Source organism: Bufo gargarizans, chromosome 11, assembly GCF_014858855.1.
Source record: "Bufo gargarizans isolate SCDJY-AF-19 chromosome 11, ASM1485885v1, whole genome shotgun sequence".
NCBI classification, from domain to species: domain Eukaryota; kingdom Metazoa; phylum Chordata; class Amphibia; order Anura; family Bufonidae; genus Bufo; species Bufo gargarizans.
Window position 1 is genome coordinate 31,599,992 of NC_058090.1, and position 15,684 is coordinate 31,615,675.

Consider the following 15,684-nt stretch of genomic DNA (forward strand, 5'->3'; position numbering starts at 1 on the left):
TTCTGCCATCCAGCTATTATTGAAGAGGGTAAGATTCCTCCCTGAGGCTGACTCGGAATATCACTCAGCATAAAGCAATCTGCCTATTGTACAATCCTATTAGATGATGGTCTAAAAATGGACGTATTGTGGTCTGACAGGAGCGACTAAGCTGCTGGAAATCTAGCGCTGATCCACCAGTGCCAAGATATTATCATATTGGAAATTCTCCAAGGTTCCAGTCATTGCAACAGAATAGATGTGGATAATAGAAGACAGATCGGGACATGTGTTCCAGCAGATCATTTGCTATGCAAAAAGCAAACCAGAAGCGTTGCGTGCAGAACTAAAGCAGCCATTGTTCAGCTCCGACCACAGAAATATGCTCTTCTGGAGAAACCGAGAGAACTGCCGATCCCTAAGGCTGGGGCCGCAATGATGGCGAGGCAATCGTACATATATCAAGTGTTGCTTCATGCAAAATGGTGTGCAAACCTGGTTCCCAATGTGGTGCTATTTCACATATGGCTCAGTATGTGGGCAGCATGGTGGCTCAGTGGTTAGCACCGTTCCCTTGCAGCATTGGGGGCCTGGGATAAATCCAACCAAAGATAATGGGAGCAGATTTACTAAGAGCGCTACTCAGGTTTTTGGCGTAAAAAAAAATAAAGCTGCAAAACCACATTTTTGTGCCATGCTCGCCACTTGGGAGTGACAGGGGCATAGTGGTGGCTGGGACATCGGGCCCAACACATATACCTTGTAAAAGCGGAGTAAAAAAACGACTCCAGTCAGGGGCTGGAGTACTTTTTACTCCAAGCGCACGTATTACCGGCAGTGCGCCTCCCTAGTTTAGGACGACAATTCAGCCATGTCATAAATTAGGCGCTTTCACCGCCAGTGCAGGGGGGAAACGCCAGTCTTTGTTAATGACCCCCAATATCTGTATTGGGTTTGTGTGGATTTCTTCCAGGTGTTCTGGTTTACTCCTGTAACCCACAGCTTGGTAAATCTAGATTGTAAGCCCCTATGGTTTCAGGACCCTCTAGTAAGTAATGACAGTCTGTGCAGTCCTACAGATCCCTGCAATAGGGTACAATCCAGAGGCTGCTGAACACATAATGGGACATTCAGGGGGCATCACCAGAAATGTTTCTAAGGGTGGTCCTGCACTCATGTCACTGAAAATAGTGACCCAACCATAGCAAGTGTTTGAGGCTAGGTCCACACCATCACTGAGCCTACACCCAGCCATGTGAAATTGTATGCAAAATATCACGTGCGGTATATTTTATTTTTGCATTGCAAAGTGCAGTCGTCCAATAAAGGACACCAGTATCCTCTAAACGTTCACCAAGACCCCTAGCAGCAGCTGACCCTCTGTCCCATCAGTATCTCAGCCGCAGGAGAGTGGGTTTTCCATGGAAAGCAGCTTTGAATACAAGACCAAATGGGGTTGTCTAAAATTTGGACAATCTCCAAAGGCGATGAACTTAAAATAAAAAAATAAAACCTTTTTTTTATTTTGTTTTTTTACCTTGTAAATTCCAGTGTTTTCGTGTCCTCTTTCCAGTACCATTTTCCTGGAGGAACTTTTGTTATCTGTAGGGGCTGACCAAAGGTAGAAGATCAGTGGAAAGTTCTTGTGTTGAATTTTCCAGAGTATTTTGAGGTTCAATTGTTAGAAAAGTTGGAATAGTTTATGTCAAACTAAAGATGTGGCCCCATCAACAGAAGCCCAGACCGGCCGGACCCAGTGTCACCAGTCGAGGCTTGTGACTACCACAATTTTTAACATCAGTCATAGAGCAATTTTTTTATGGTACTGTTATTATCTTGTTATTATCTTGCTTTGTGTATGGAGCTGTTATGTGGACTTACCTGAGCACTATATGGTGGTATTTACTGTATATTGTGTTGCTACTTAGCACTGTACAGTATAGATTCTTTACGGTAAGAGCAGTGAGACTATGGAGCTCTCTGCCTGAGGAGGTGGTGATGGTGAGTACAATAAAGGAATTCAAGAGTGGCCTGGATGTATTTCTGGAGCGTAATAATATTACAGGCTATAGCTACTAGAGAGGGGTCGTTGATCGAGGGAGTTATTCTGATTGCCTGATTGGAGTCGGGAAGGAATTTTTTATTCCCTTAAAGTGGGGAAAATTGGCTTCTACCTCACAGGGTTTTTTGCCTTCCTCTGGATGAACTTGCGGGATGACAGGCCGAACTGGATGGACAAATGTCTTTTTTGCGGCCTTATGTACTATGTTACTATGTTACCAGTGCATGGTGGTGATGATAGATAGGGTGTTATTTGGCCAAGGCATGGCACAGTTATGTTGGCACCATACTGTATTGAACGTAATATTATAAGGCATTGTATGGTACGGTTATATGTATACACTATGGGGGTCATTTATTAATGTTTTACGCCACTTTCTGGCGTATTTATGTGGCCGATTTGGTTGCAAAGGTGTTTTGCGGCAAAATCTGCGACTTTTGCCTGCTCATGGCACTTTTGCAAAGTGGCAGAAAATGGGGGATAACGTGGGCGTTTTTACACCACTATTTGGCGTATTTATGTCGCAGATGCAACGCGACCCAGGTGTAGGAATGCCGAGTGGTATAGTGCAGCCTAAAATGTCTCTTTATGTGTGTCACCGTGCTCCTACCTGGATACAGCTGGACCCCAGGCTTTGGCTCTGAAGCAATAAATGGGGAGAATAATTGAGGGATAAAAGAATAACTGGAGTCCAGACCTTGAGATGAAGTTCAATGGCAGCTTTACTTGGCAGGCATACTCAACTCTGCTATATCTCTGTTTCTCTCTAGCTCTGCTGTACTGACAGGCTGGCTGTATAACTCAGCTTCTTCCATATGCTGCACTTCACTTTGTAGTCTGACTCTAGGTTATGCCAGGGAACTTTCCTTCTGGCTCCTGAGGCTTTAAGTTTTGGCCTCCATGGCCAGCAGAGCTTAAAGGGCTTCTGTCATCCCACTAAGGCTACTTTCACACTTGCGCTTGATCGGATCCGTTCTGAACGGATCCGATCACATTAATGCAGACGGAGGCTCCGTTCAGTACGGATCCGTCTGCATTAATAACTTTAAAAAAATTCGCAAGTGCGCAAGTGCGCAAGTAGCCTGCGCGGATCCGTTCAGACTTTCAATGTAAAGTCAATGGGGGACGGATCCGCTTGAAGATTGAGCCATATGGTGACATCTTCAAGCGGATCCGTTCCCATTGACTTACATTGTAAGTCTGAACGGATCCGCACGCCTCCGCACGGCCAGGCGGACACCCGAACGCTGCAAGCAGCGTTCAGCTGTCCGCCTGTCCGTGCGGAGGCGAGCGGAGCGGAGGCTGAACGCCGCCAGACTGATGCAGTCTGAGCGGATCCGCATCCATTCAGACTGCATCAGGGCTGGACAGCTGCGTTCGGGTCCGCTCGTGAGCCCCTTCAAACGGAGCTCACGAGCAGACCGACGAACGCTAGTGTGAAAGTAGCCTAAACAGTTATTTTTTTTTATTGTGTGTAGTTATAATCCCTATACTGCGATTTATCCATACATAATGTGATTAATCATTTTGGTTCAGTAGATTTTGCTAAAAACGTACTTTTATAATATGTAAATTACCTGCCTACCAGCAAGTAGGGTGGCTACTTGCTGGTAGCAGCCGCATCCTCCTATCATAATGACGCCCCCTCCGCATGTTGATTGACAGGGCCAGCGAACGGGATCGTTCTCTGCTGGCCCTGTTTGCATTCAAAATCCTGAGTGCGCCTGCACCGTACCTGTCTTCAATCGGTGCAAGCGCACTGAGAGGCGGACGCTCGCTCGGCCGCTCTATTCTCAATGCGCCTGCGCTGGGTGTAGATGTGACGTCATCGGCGCAGGCGCATTGAGGATGGAGCGAGCATCCGCCTCTCAGTGCGCCTGCGCCGATTGAAGCCTCCATCACAGATTCTACCCTTCTTGTTAGGAAAAATGGAGCAGCGTGTGGTGCTATTTTTTTTCCCAGTAAAATGACGTACACCATGAGAGAACCTGATGGATCCCATTATAAGTCAGAGGGTTCCGTCAGGCGCCGCTCGTGTCCTTCATGTTAAAGTCTTCCCAGGTGATATTCAACCAGTTGCCAGCTGTAAACTAGCTGTCATTAATTCATGTAAACTAGCTGTCATTAACAATACACCGTACTTAACTGCATATATACCGTAATAACAGGACATTTAATGAGACATTTATGGCCAAAGTGCAACTAAACTACACCGTAAAAAGTAAAGTATGGGTGCACACGGCTATATATAGCTGTGGAGGTATGTAGCTGGAGGATGGGAGTACTTACCTGCTCCATGGATGGTCACCAGAGCAGATTGCAATCAGTTTAGTGTTTACGTGAACTAGTGTGTTGCTAGGTAACCATTCCATTGTCTCAGAGTGGGCAGGAGGACAGCTGGGGGCGGCTACAGCTGAGCTGTGTGACAGTGGGGGGGCAGGGATACAGGATTAGATCCAGAGACGGAGGATACAAACAGGAAATTATAGAAAATACAAGGGAGGAAAAAGTCTCAGTCGTATAAAAGTTTAAAGGGAACCTGTCACAGTGAACTTGGTGTCAGATCATTATGTACCCGGCTGGTGGCCGTGAGGAGGGCTTGAATGGTGCTCCTCGGCATCAGCCCACTAGGAAATTACCCTGTAGAGTCTATAGCCAATCCGCCCCTGGACATAAGTATTCAGACCCTTTACTAAGGACTTAGTTGAAGCATCTTTGGCAGAGATTACAGCCTCCAGTCTTCTTGGCTATGATTCCACAAGTTTTCACACCTGGATTTGGGGATTTTATGTCATTCTTCTGAAGCTGGTCAGGTTGGATGGGGACCGTCGGTGGACAGCCATTTTCAGGTCTCTCCAGAAATGTTCGATTGGGTTCAAGTCAAGGCTCTGGCTGGGCCACCGAAGGACATTCACAGAGTTGTCCTAAGGCTACTCAGGTGACGACTTGGCTGTATGCTCAAGGTCATTTATTAGTTGCCCATAGCAACCAATCAGATTCCACCTTTCATTTTCCAAAGGAGCTGTCATAAATTAAAGGTATAATCTGATTGGTTGCCCTGGGCAACTAAGCCAGTTCTACTTTACAACAGTTTGATAAATGACCCCAATTGTCTTCTTGGAAGGTGAACCTTTGGCCCATTCTGAGGTCCAGAGCACCCTGGATCAGGTTTTCATTAAGAATATTTCTGTACTTTGCTCCATTCAGCTTTCCCCCAATCCTGACCAGTCTCCCTGTCACAACCGCTGAAAAACACCCCCGCAGCCATGCTGCCACCACCATGCCTCACTGTAGGGATGGTATTGGGCAGGTGATGAGCAGTTGTCTCCAGCCATGATGCTTAGAATTGAGGCCAAAAAGTTCAATCTTGGTTTTATCAGAGAATCTTGTTTCTCACAGTCTGAGAGTCCTTTAGGTGCTTTATTTTAAACTTTCATTTGTTGTTCAATGAGGAGAAGCTTCTTTCTGGTCGCTCTGCAAGCACGACCACCACTGATGGATTGCAGGGTGGTCTGTAACAATGGAAACCAGCAGTGTATAATGTAATGGAAAAATGAATCCAGCCAGCAAAGGAGGCAATATGGACAATCACAATACATTAGTAAGTGGCTTGTATTAACTTTCTCTACAAGATAAATGCCACTTACTGAAGTGAGACAATCTGGGTTTTGAAGTCAAGGAGACGGTCCTATCAGTGACTGACAGCCTTCCCTCTATGACTGTGTATACAGAGAGAGCTGCAGTCCTATCAGTGGTCGGCAGTCTTCCCTCTATGACTGTGTATACAGAGATAGCTGCAGTCCTATCAGTGACTGACAGCCTTCCCTCTATGACTGTGTATACAGAGAGAGCTGCAGTCCTATCACCTTCCCTCTATGACTGTGTATACAGAGAGAGCTGCAGTCCTATCACCTTCCCTCTATGACTGTGTATACAGAGAGAGCTGCAGTCCTATCACCTTCCCTCTATGACTGTGTATACAGAGAGAGCTGCAGTCCTATCAGTGGTCGACAGTCTTCCCTCTATGCCTGTGTATACAGAGAGAGCTGCAGTCCTATCAGTGGTCGACAGTCTTCCCTCTATGCCTGTGTATACAGAGAGAGCTGCAGTCCTATCAGTGGTCGGCAGTCTTCCCTCTATGCCTGTGTATACAGAGAGAGCTGCAGTCCTATCAGTGGTCGGCAGTCTTCCCTCTATGCCTGTGTATACAGAGAGAGCTGCAGTCCTATCAGAGGTCGGCAGTCTTCCCTCTATGCCTGTGTATACAGAGAGAGCTGCAGTCCTATCAGTGATCGGCAGTCTTCCCTCTATGACTGTGTATACAGAGAGAGCTGCAGCCCTATCAGTGGTCGGCAGTCTTCCCTCTATGCCTGTGTATACAGAGAGAGCTGCAGTCCTATCAGTGGTCGGCAGTCTTCCCTCTATGCCTGTGTATACAGAGAGAGCTGCAGTCCTATCAGTGATCGGCAGTCTTCCCTCTATGCCTGTGTATACAGAGAGAGCTGCAGTACTATCAGTGGTCGGCAGTCTTCCCTCTATGCCTGTGTATACAGAGAGAGCTGCAGTCCTATCAGTGGTCGGCAGTCTTCCCTATATGACTGTGTATACAGAGAGAGCTGCAGTCCTATCAGTGGTCGGCAGTCTTCCCTCTATGCCTGTGTATACAGAGAGAGCTGCAGTCCTATCAGTGGTCGTCAGCCTTCCCTCTATGCCTGTGTATACAGAGAGAGCTGCAGTCCTATCAGTGGTCGGCAGTCTTCCCTCTATGCCTGTGTATACAGAGAGAGCTGCAGTCCTATAAGTGGTCGGCAGTCTTCCCTCTATGACTGTGTATACAGAGAGAGCTGCAGTCCTATCAGTGGTCGGCAGTCTTCCCTCTATGCCTGTGTATACAGAGAGAGCTGCAGTCCTATCAGTGGTCGGCAGTCTTCCCTCTATGACTGTGTATACAGAGAGAGCTGCAGTCCTATCAGTGGTCGGCAGTCTTCCCTCTATGTCTGTGTATACAGAGAGAGCTGCAGTCCTATCAGTGGTCGGCAGTCTTCCCTCTATGCCTGTGTATACAGAGAGAGCAGCAGTCCTATCAGTGGTCGGCAGTCTTCCCTCTATGACTGTGTATACAGAGAGAGCTGCAGTCCTATCAGTGACTGACAGCCTTCCCTCTATGCCTGTGTATACAGAGAGAGCTGCAGTCCTATCAGTGGTCGGCAGTCTTCCCTCTATGACTGTGTATACAGAGATAGCTGCAGTCCTATCAGTGGTCGGCAGCCTTCCCTCTATGCCTGTGTATACAGAGAGAGCTGCAGTCCTATCAGTGGTCGGCAGTCTTCCCTCTATGCCTGTGTATACAGAGAGAGCTGCAGTCCTATCAGTGGTCGGCAGCCTTCCCTCTATGACTGTGTATACAGAGAGAGCTGCAGTCCTATCAGTGGTCGGCAGTCTTCCCTCCATGACTGTGTATACAGAGATAGCTGCAGTCCTATCAGTGGTCGGCAGCCTTCCCTCTATGCCTGTGTATACAGAGAGAGCTGCAGTCCTATCAGTGGTCGGCAGTCTTCCCTCTATGCCTGTGTATACAGAGAGAGCTGCGGTCCTATCAGTGGTCGGCAGTCTTCCCTCTATGACTGTGTATACAGAGAGAGCTGCAGTCCTATCAGTGGTCGGCAGTCTTCCCTCTATGCCTGTGTATACAGAGAGAGCTGCAGTCCTATCAGTGGTCGGCAGTCTTCCCTCTATGCCTGTGTATACAGAGAGAGCTGCAGTCCTATCAGTGGTCGTCAGCCTTCCCTCTATGACTGTGTATACAGAGAGAGCTGCAGTCCTATCAGTGGTCGACAGTCTTCCCTCTATGACTGTGTATACAGAGAGAGCTGCAGTCCTTTCAGTGATCGGCAGTCTTCCCTCTATGCCTGTGTATACAGAGAGAGCTGCAGTCCTATCAGTGGTCGGCAGTCTTCCCTCTATGCCTGTGTATACAGAGAGAGCTGCAGTCCTATCAGTGATCGGCAGTCTTCCCTCTATGCCTGTGTATACAGAGAGAGCTGCAGTCCTATCAGTGGTCGGCAGTCTTCCCTCTATGCCTGTGTATACAGAGATAGCTGCAGTCCTATCAGTGGTCGTCAGCCTTCCCTCTATGACTGTGTATACAGAGAGAGCTGCAGTCCTATCAGTGGTCGGCAGTCTTCCCTCTATGACTGTGTATACAGAGAGAGCTGCAGTCCTATCAGTGGTCGGCAGTCTTCCCTCTTTGCCTGTGTATACAGAGAGAGCTGCAGTCCTATCAGTGGTCGGCAGTCTTTCCTCTATGACTGTGTATACAGAGAGAGCTGCAGTCCTATCAGTGGTCGTCAGCCTTCCCTCTATGACTGTGTATACAGAGAGAGCTGCAGTCCTAGCAGTGGTCGGCAGTCTTCCCTCTATGCCTGTGTATACAGAGAGAGCTGCAGTCCTATCAGTGGTCGGCAGTCTTCCCTCTATGCCTGTGTATAGAGAGAGAGCTGCAGTCCTATCAGTGGTCGGCAGTCTTCCCTCTATGCCTGTGTGTACAGAGATAGCTGCAGTCCTATCAGTGACTGACAGTCTTCCCTGTATGCCTGTGTATAGAGATAGCTGCAGTCCTATCAGTGGTCGGCAGCCTTCCCTCTATGCCTGTGTATACAGAGAGAGCTGCAGTCCTATCAGTGGTCGTCAGTCTTCCCTCTATGACTGTGTATACAGAGAGAGCTGCAGTCCTATCAGTGGTCGGCAGTCTTCCCTCTATGACTGTGTATACAGAGAGAGCTGCAGTCCTATCAGTGGTCGTCAGCCTTCCCTCTATGCCTGTGTATACAGAGAGAGCTGCAGTCCTATCAGTGGTCGGCAGTCTTCCCTCTATGACTGTGTATACAGAGAGAGCTGCAGTCCTATCAGTGGTCGGCAGTCTTCCCTCTATGCCTGTGTATACAGAGATAGCTGCAGTCCTATCAGTGGTCGGCAGCCTTCCCCCTATGACTGTGTATACAGAGAGAGCTGCAGTACTATCAGTGGTCGGTAGTCTTCCCTCTATGCCTGTGTATACAGAGAGGGCTTCAGTCCTATCAGTGGTCGGCAGTCTTCCCTCTATGACTGTGTATACAGAGAGAGCTGCAGTCCTATCAGTGGTCGGCAGTCTTCCCTCTATGACTGTGTATACAGAGAGAGCTGCAGTCCTATCAGTGGTCGGCAGTCTTCCCTCTATGCCTGTGTATACAGAGAGAGCTGCAGTCCTATCAGTGGTCGGCAGCCTTCCCCCTATGACTGTGTATACAGAGAGAGCTGCAGTACTATCAGTGGTCGGTAGTCTTCCCTCTATGCCTGTGTATACAGAGAGGGCTTCAGTCCTATCAGTGGTCGGCAGTCTTCCCTCTATGCCTGTGTATACAGAGAGAGCTGCAGTCCTATCAGTGGTCGGCAGTCTTCCCTCTATGACTGTGTATACAGAGAGAGCTGCAGTCCTATCAGTGGTCGGCAGTCTTCCCTCTATGCCTGTGTATAGAGAGATAGCTGCAGTCCTATCAGTGGTCGGCAGTCTTTCCTCTATGCCTGTGTATACAGAGAGAGCAGCAGTCCTATCAGTGGTCGACAGTCTTCCCTCTATGCCTGTGTATACAGAGAGAGCTGCAGTCCTATCAGTGGTCGGCAGTCTTCCCTCTATGACTGTGTATACAGAGAGAGCAGCAGTCCTATCAGTGGTCGGCAGTCTTCCCTCTATGCCTGTGTATACAGAGAGAGCTGCAGTCCTATCAGTGATCGACAGTCTTCCCTCTATGCCTGTGTATACAGAGAGAGCTGCAGTCCTATCAGTGATCGGCAGCCTTCCCTCTATGACTGTGTATACAGAGAGAGCTGCAGTCCTATCAGTGGTCGGCAGTCTTCCCTCTATGCCTGTGTATACAGAGAGAGCTGCAGTCCTATCAGTGGTCGGCAGTCTTCCCTCTATGACTGTGTATACAGAGAGAGCTGCAGTCCTATCAGTGGTCGGCAGTCTTCCCTCTATGTCTGTGTATACAGAGATAGCTGCAGTCCTATCAGTGGTCGGCAGCCTTCCCTCTATGCCTGTGTATACAGAGAGAGCTGCAGTCCTATCAGTGGTCGGTAGTCTTCCCTCTATGACTGTGTATACAGAGAGAGCTGCGGTCCTATCACTGGTCGGCAGCCTTCCCTCTATGACTGTGTATACAGAGGGAGCTGCAGTCCTATCAGTGGTCGGCAGTCTTCCCTCTATGCCTGTGTATACAGAGAGAGCTGCGGTCCTATCAGTGATCGGCAGTCTTCCCTCTATGCCTGTGTATACAGAGATAGCTGCAGTCCTATCAGTGACTGACAGCCTTCCCTCTATGTCTGTGTATACAGAGAGAGCTGCAGTCCTATCAGTGGTCGGCAGTCTTCCCTCTATGCCTGTGTATACAGAGAGAGCTGCAGTCCTATCAGTGATTGACAGCCTTCCCTCTATGACTGTGTATACAGAGAGAGCTGCAGTCCTATCACTGGTCGGCAGTCTTCCCTCCATGACTGTGTATACAGAGATAGCTGCAGTCCTATCAGTGGTCGGCAGTCTTCCCTCTATGCCTGTGTATACAGAGAGAGCTGCGGTCCTATCAGTGATCGGCAGTCTTCCTTCTATGACTGTGTATACAGAGAGAGCTGCAGTACTATCAGTGGTCGGTAGTCTTCCCTCTATGCCTGTGTATACAGAGAGGGCTTCAGTCCTATCAGTGGTCGGCAGTCTTCCCTCTATGCCTGTGTATACAGAGAGAGCTGCAGTCCTATCAGTGGTCGGCAGTCTTCCCTCTATGACTGTGTATACAGAGAGAGCTGCAGTCCTATCAGTGGTCGGCAGTCTTCCCTCTATGCCTGTGTATACAGAGATAGCTGCAGTCCTATCAGTGGTCGGCAGCCTTCCCCCTATGACTGTGTATACAGAGAGAGCTGCAGTACTATCAGTGGTCGGTAGTCTTCCCTCTATGCCTGTGTATACAGAGAGGGCTTCAGTCCTATCAGTGGTCGGCAGTCTTCCCTCTATGACTGTGTATACAGAGAGAGCTGCAGTCCTATCAGTGGTCGGCAGTCTTCCCTCTATGACTGTGTATACAGAGAGAGCTGCAGTCCTATCAGTGGTCGGCAGTCTTCCCTCTATGCCTGTGTATACAGAGAGAGCTGCAGTCCTATCAGTGGTCGGCAGCCTTCCCCCTATGACTGTGTATACAGAGAGAGCTGCAGTACTATCAGTGGTCGGTAGTCTTCCCTCTATGCCTGTGTATACAGAGAGGGCTTCAGTCCTATCAGTGGTCGGCAGTCTTCCCTCTATGCCTGTGTATACAGAGAGAGCTGCAGTCCTATCAGTGGTCGGCAGTCTTCCCTCTATGACTGTGTATACAGAGAGAGCTGCAGTCCTATCAGTGGTCGGCAGTCTTCCCTCTATGCCTGTGTATAGAGAGATAGCTGCAGTCCTATCAGTGGTCGGCAGTCTTTCCTCTATGCCTGTGTATACAGAGAGAGCAGCAGTCCTATCAGTGGTCGACAGTCTTCCCTCTATGCCTGTGTATACAGAGAGAGCTGCAGTCCTATCAGTGGTCGGCAGTCTTCCCTCTATGACTGTGTATACAGAGAGAGCAGCAGTCCTATCAGTGGTCGGCAGTCTTCCCTCTATGCCTGTGTATACAGAGAGAGCTGCAGTCCTATCAGTGATCGACAGTCTTCCCTCTATGCCTGTGTATACAGAGAGAGCTGCAGTCCTATCAGTGATCGGCAGCCTTCCCTCTATGACTGTGTATACAGAGAGAGCTGCAGTCCTATCAGTGGTCGGCAGTCTTCCCTCTATGCCTGTGTATACAGAGAGAGCTGCAGTCCTATCAGTGGTCGGCAGTCTTCCCTCTATGACTGTGTATACAGAGAGAGCTGCAGTCCTATCAGTGGTCGGCAGTCTTCCCTCTATGTCTGTGTATACAGAGATAGCTGCAGTCCTATCAGTGGTCGGCAGCCTTCCCTCTATGCCTGTGTATACAGAGAGAGCTGCAGTCCTATCAGTGGTCGGTAGTCTTCCCTCTATGACTGTGTATACAGAGAGAGCTGCGGTCCTATCACTGGTCGGCAGCCTTCCCTCTATGACTGTGTATACAGAGGGAGCTGCAGTCCTATCAGTGGTCGGCAGTCTTCCCTCTATGCCTGTGTATACAGAGAGAGCTGCGGTCCTATCAGTGATCGGCAGTCTTCCCTCTATGCCTGTGTATACAGAGATAGCTGCAGTCCTATCAGTGACTGACAGCCTTCCCTCTATGTCTGTGTATACAGAGAGAGCTGCAGTCCTATCAGTGGTCGGCAGTCTTCCCTCTATGCCTGTGTATACAGAGAGAGCTGCAGTCCTATCAGTGATTGACAGCCTTCCCTCTATGACTGTGTATACAGAGAGAGCTGCAGTCCTATCACTGGTCGGCAGTCTTCCCTCCATGACTGTGTATACAGAGATAGCTGCAGTCCTATCAGTGGTCGGCAGTCTTCCCTCTATGCCTGTGTATACAGAGAGAGCTGCGGTCCTATCAGTGATCGGCAGTCTTCCTTCTATGACTCTGTATACAGAGAGAGCTGCAGTCCTATCAGTGGTCGGCAGCCTTCCCTCTATGCCTGTGTATACAGAGACCTGCAGTCCTATCAGTGGTCGGCAGCCTTCCCTCTATGCCTGTGTATACAGAGACCTGCAGTCCTATCAGTGGTCGGCAGTCTTCCCTCTATGCCTGTGTATACAGAGAGAGCTGCAGTCCTATCAGTGGTCGGCAGCCTTACCTCTATGACTGTGTATACAGAGACCTGCTGTCCTATCAGTGGTCGGCAGCCTTCCCTCTATGCCTGTGTATACAGAGACCTGCAGTCCTATCAGTGGTCGGCAGTCTTCCCTCTATGCCTGTGTATACAGAGAGAGCTGCAGTCCTATCAGTGGTCGACAGTCTTCCCTCTATGCCTGTGTATACAGAGACCTGCAGTCCTATCAGTGGTCGGCAGTCTTCCCTCTATGACTGTGTATACAGAGAGAGCTGTCAATCACTGATAGGACCGCCTCCTGGACTTCAAAGCCCAGAATGAGCAGGAATTTATATGAATGATGTACAGGTTATACTGAATCTTTTCCCATAAACCTATACATCAGTCTGCTCAGCTCCTCTTGCTCTATCACATGCTGCCTGCAGATTACTTTAGATTTTCATGGTGTCAGGTTCCCTTTAAGCCATAAATCCACCAGGACCTTTTATCTTGGGTTCAGGTTACCATTCATTAGTGGTCACCACTCCCTGTAGTTTACTTAGTAAATATGACAAATGCCAGCGAGGAATTCCAATTTCATAGATATGATTATGGGAACCAGAGCGCTGCCAAACGCACAATATTAGCCTTTATCGCCTATGTATGACAGAGAATGGCAGTGCCGCCCTAGGGCTTGTATTATTTCTTCTTTGGGGCGCTTACAAATTTGGAAATACCCCTCCATATGTGAGAAAACGCTCAAGGAGTGATTGCTGGGACCTTCATGATCACTAGGACGGAGCCCTCCGCTGATGCTTCTTCCGATGGTTGAGCATGTTCGGTGCTGCTCCATTCCCTATGAGTCTAAAAGAGATAACCGAGTACTTCTCAACAAGGGGTTCAGGACCCAGCTTCTAGTGATCGTGGGGTCCTATGGATAGGGGATAAATGTCCACTATGGGATAAGGCCTATACAGGGTCCTCCAGAACTTTAAAGGGCATCTGTCAGCAGATTTGTACCTATGACACCGGCTGACCTGTTGTCACGGCCTTTGGTTTGTGCTGTGACACTGTTGCCACACTTGCGGTTGCCCACGGCAACGTATTGCTGTGAGAGCATGCAGTGGCAGTGTCTCGGCCTTCTGGGTGATTGCCGGGACATGGTTGACACGCATGCTGTTGCCGGTGATAACGTGTTTGGTATGCTTGTGTGTGCACTTCCCCTTTAAGTGGCTTCCTTCCCTTGTCTGGTGTTGGAAGGGTTCACTCCCTTCCTAGTGTTTAGTGAACACTGTGTGTGGCTGCTTGGGCTATTTAGTCTCTGCTGGAAGCCTGTAGCTCAGTGTTCCTACAGGCTTGGTGCGTGCTGGTGGTTTACTGCTCCTGGCTTTACCATCTTTCCAGTGAGGGCCACCCTTGTGGTCATAGATGTTCAATGTCATCCCGGTGTCTCCTTCCCTTCCTGTCCCTTTTTGTATGGAGTGGGTTATGTTCAGGGTGTTAGTATGTTTAGTTTGGTGTTTCATGTCTGGTGGTGTTTGGTGTCCAGCATGTTTACCAGACATTCCCCTGTCTCATGTTATTGCAGCTATGGTGTCCTGGGTCCCTGTGTGGTTTGTGCTGTGTCCTCTAATGTTGGTGTGGGCACCAGCACTTGTGCACAGGTTCCAGTCAGTGTGTCTGGGGAAGGTAAGTGTGTTATGGGTTTTGCTTACCTGCCATCTCAATAGCTGTATGTGTTCCCCTCTCCTTGCAGCCTGGCCTCAGATAGAGACTCCTGTTCCTCTATGACTGCCATGAACAGGTCGTCTCTCCCCCTGCTCCTAAGTGAGGGATTTCCAGGGCGACGCAGGATATTAGGTATCCAGGGTATGAGCCGTCCCACCATCGGGGTCCGCTCATACGGTGAGGAGTCAGGGAGAGGATTAGGGATGTTTTAGGAGGTGACCTCCTCCCTTATTACTCCTTTTCGGCCAGGCTTAACCCCTTTTACACCGCATGGTGGGGCGTTTCCCCCACTCCCTGCCGTGACACCTGTTACATGTGAGCTTGGCAGCTGAAGACATCTGTGTTGGTCCCATGTTCATATGTGTCCGCATTGCTGAGTAAAATGTTTTAATATATGCAAATGAGCATCTAGGAGCAATGGGGGCGTTACCATTACACCTAGAGGCTCTGCTCTCTCTGCAACTGCCACGCCCTCTGCACTTTGATTGACAGGGCTAGGTGTAATCACATTTACACTGCCTGGTCCTGTCAATCAAAATGGAGAGTAGAGGTAGAAGAACGCCAGACCATAGGAGTCAAGCGTGTGGACAAGGGGCGCACTTTCACAACCGGTTGTTCAATAAATTTCAATTGATTTAATGATGACGCGTTTCGGGGAACCGCTGACCCCTTTATCAAGTCTCTATAAACAGTGCAACTGCCAGAGTGGTCATCCAGCACCATCTATGAAGAAGTGACGTGTGAGCAGTCTCGGGTGTCCATGTTCCTTCCACTTCTTGTAGAGCTGCTGAAGAGTGTGGGTCTGCATCAGCTGCAGCACTGTGGTAGAGCAGGGGTTAATCGGCCGTCCTTAGATGTGGACATCGGCTCTGAAGAAGGAATACATCCACCCAGCAGAGGGAACCAAACAGCTCGCCTCCACAGAGAAATCATTCCACGAAATGGAGAGGGCAGAGCCTCCAGGTGTAATGGCAACACCCCCGTTGCTCCTAAAGGCTCATTCGCAAAAATATAATTTTTCTCAGCAAAGTATTACATGGCAGCCATTTAGATAAGTGTCCATCAATTTAATACAAGGACTGTTAAAAGTTTAGGAGAACGCCATCGTTCCTACAAAGGAGCATTTCTTTCTAAATCACATAGGTGGGCCAGGCAACCCTCCC

At 49.0% G+C, this 15,684-nt stretch overlaps 1 protein-coding gene across 1 annotated transcript in view; it reads right to left on the bottom strand.

The window, feature by feature from the left end:
• PPP1R36 (protein phosphatase 1 regulatory subunit 36) overlaps positions 1 to 4,369 on the bottom strand; it is a 35,003-nt gene extending 30,634 nt beyond the window's left edge. Inside the window, exons 1-2 of the mRNA XM_044272533.1 lie at positions 4,331 to 4,369; positions 1,517 to 1,590 (exon numbers count right to left, since the gene is read on the bottom strand). Coding sequence (XP_044128468.1) covers positions 1,517 to 1,590; positions 4,331 to 4,339 — 83 coding nt within the window. The 5' untranslated portion in view covers positions 4,340 to 4,369. The remainder of the gene's footprint in view (positions 1 to 1,516; positions 1,591 to 4,330) is intronic.
• Between the last annotated feature and the right edge of the window lie 11,315 nt (positions 4,370 to 15,684).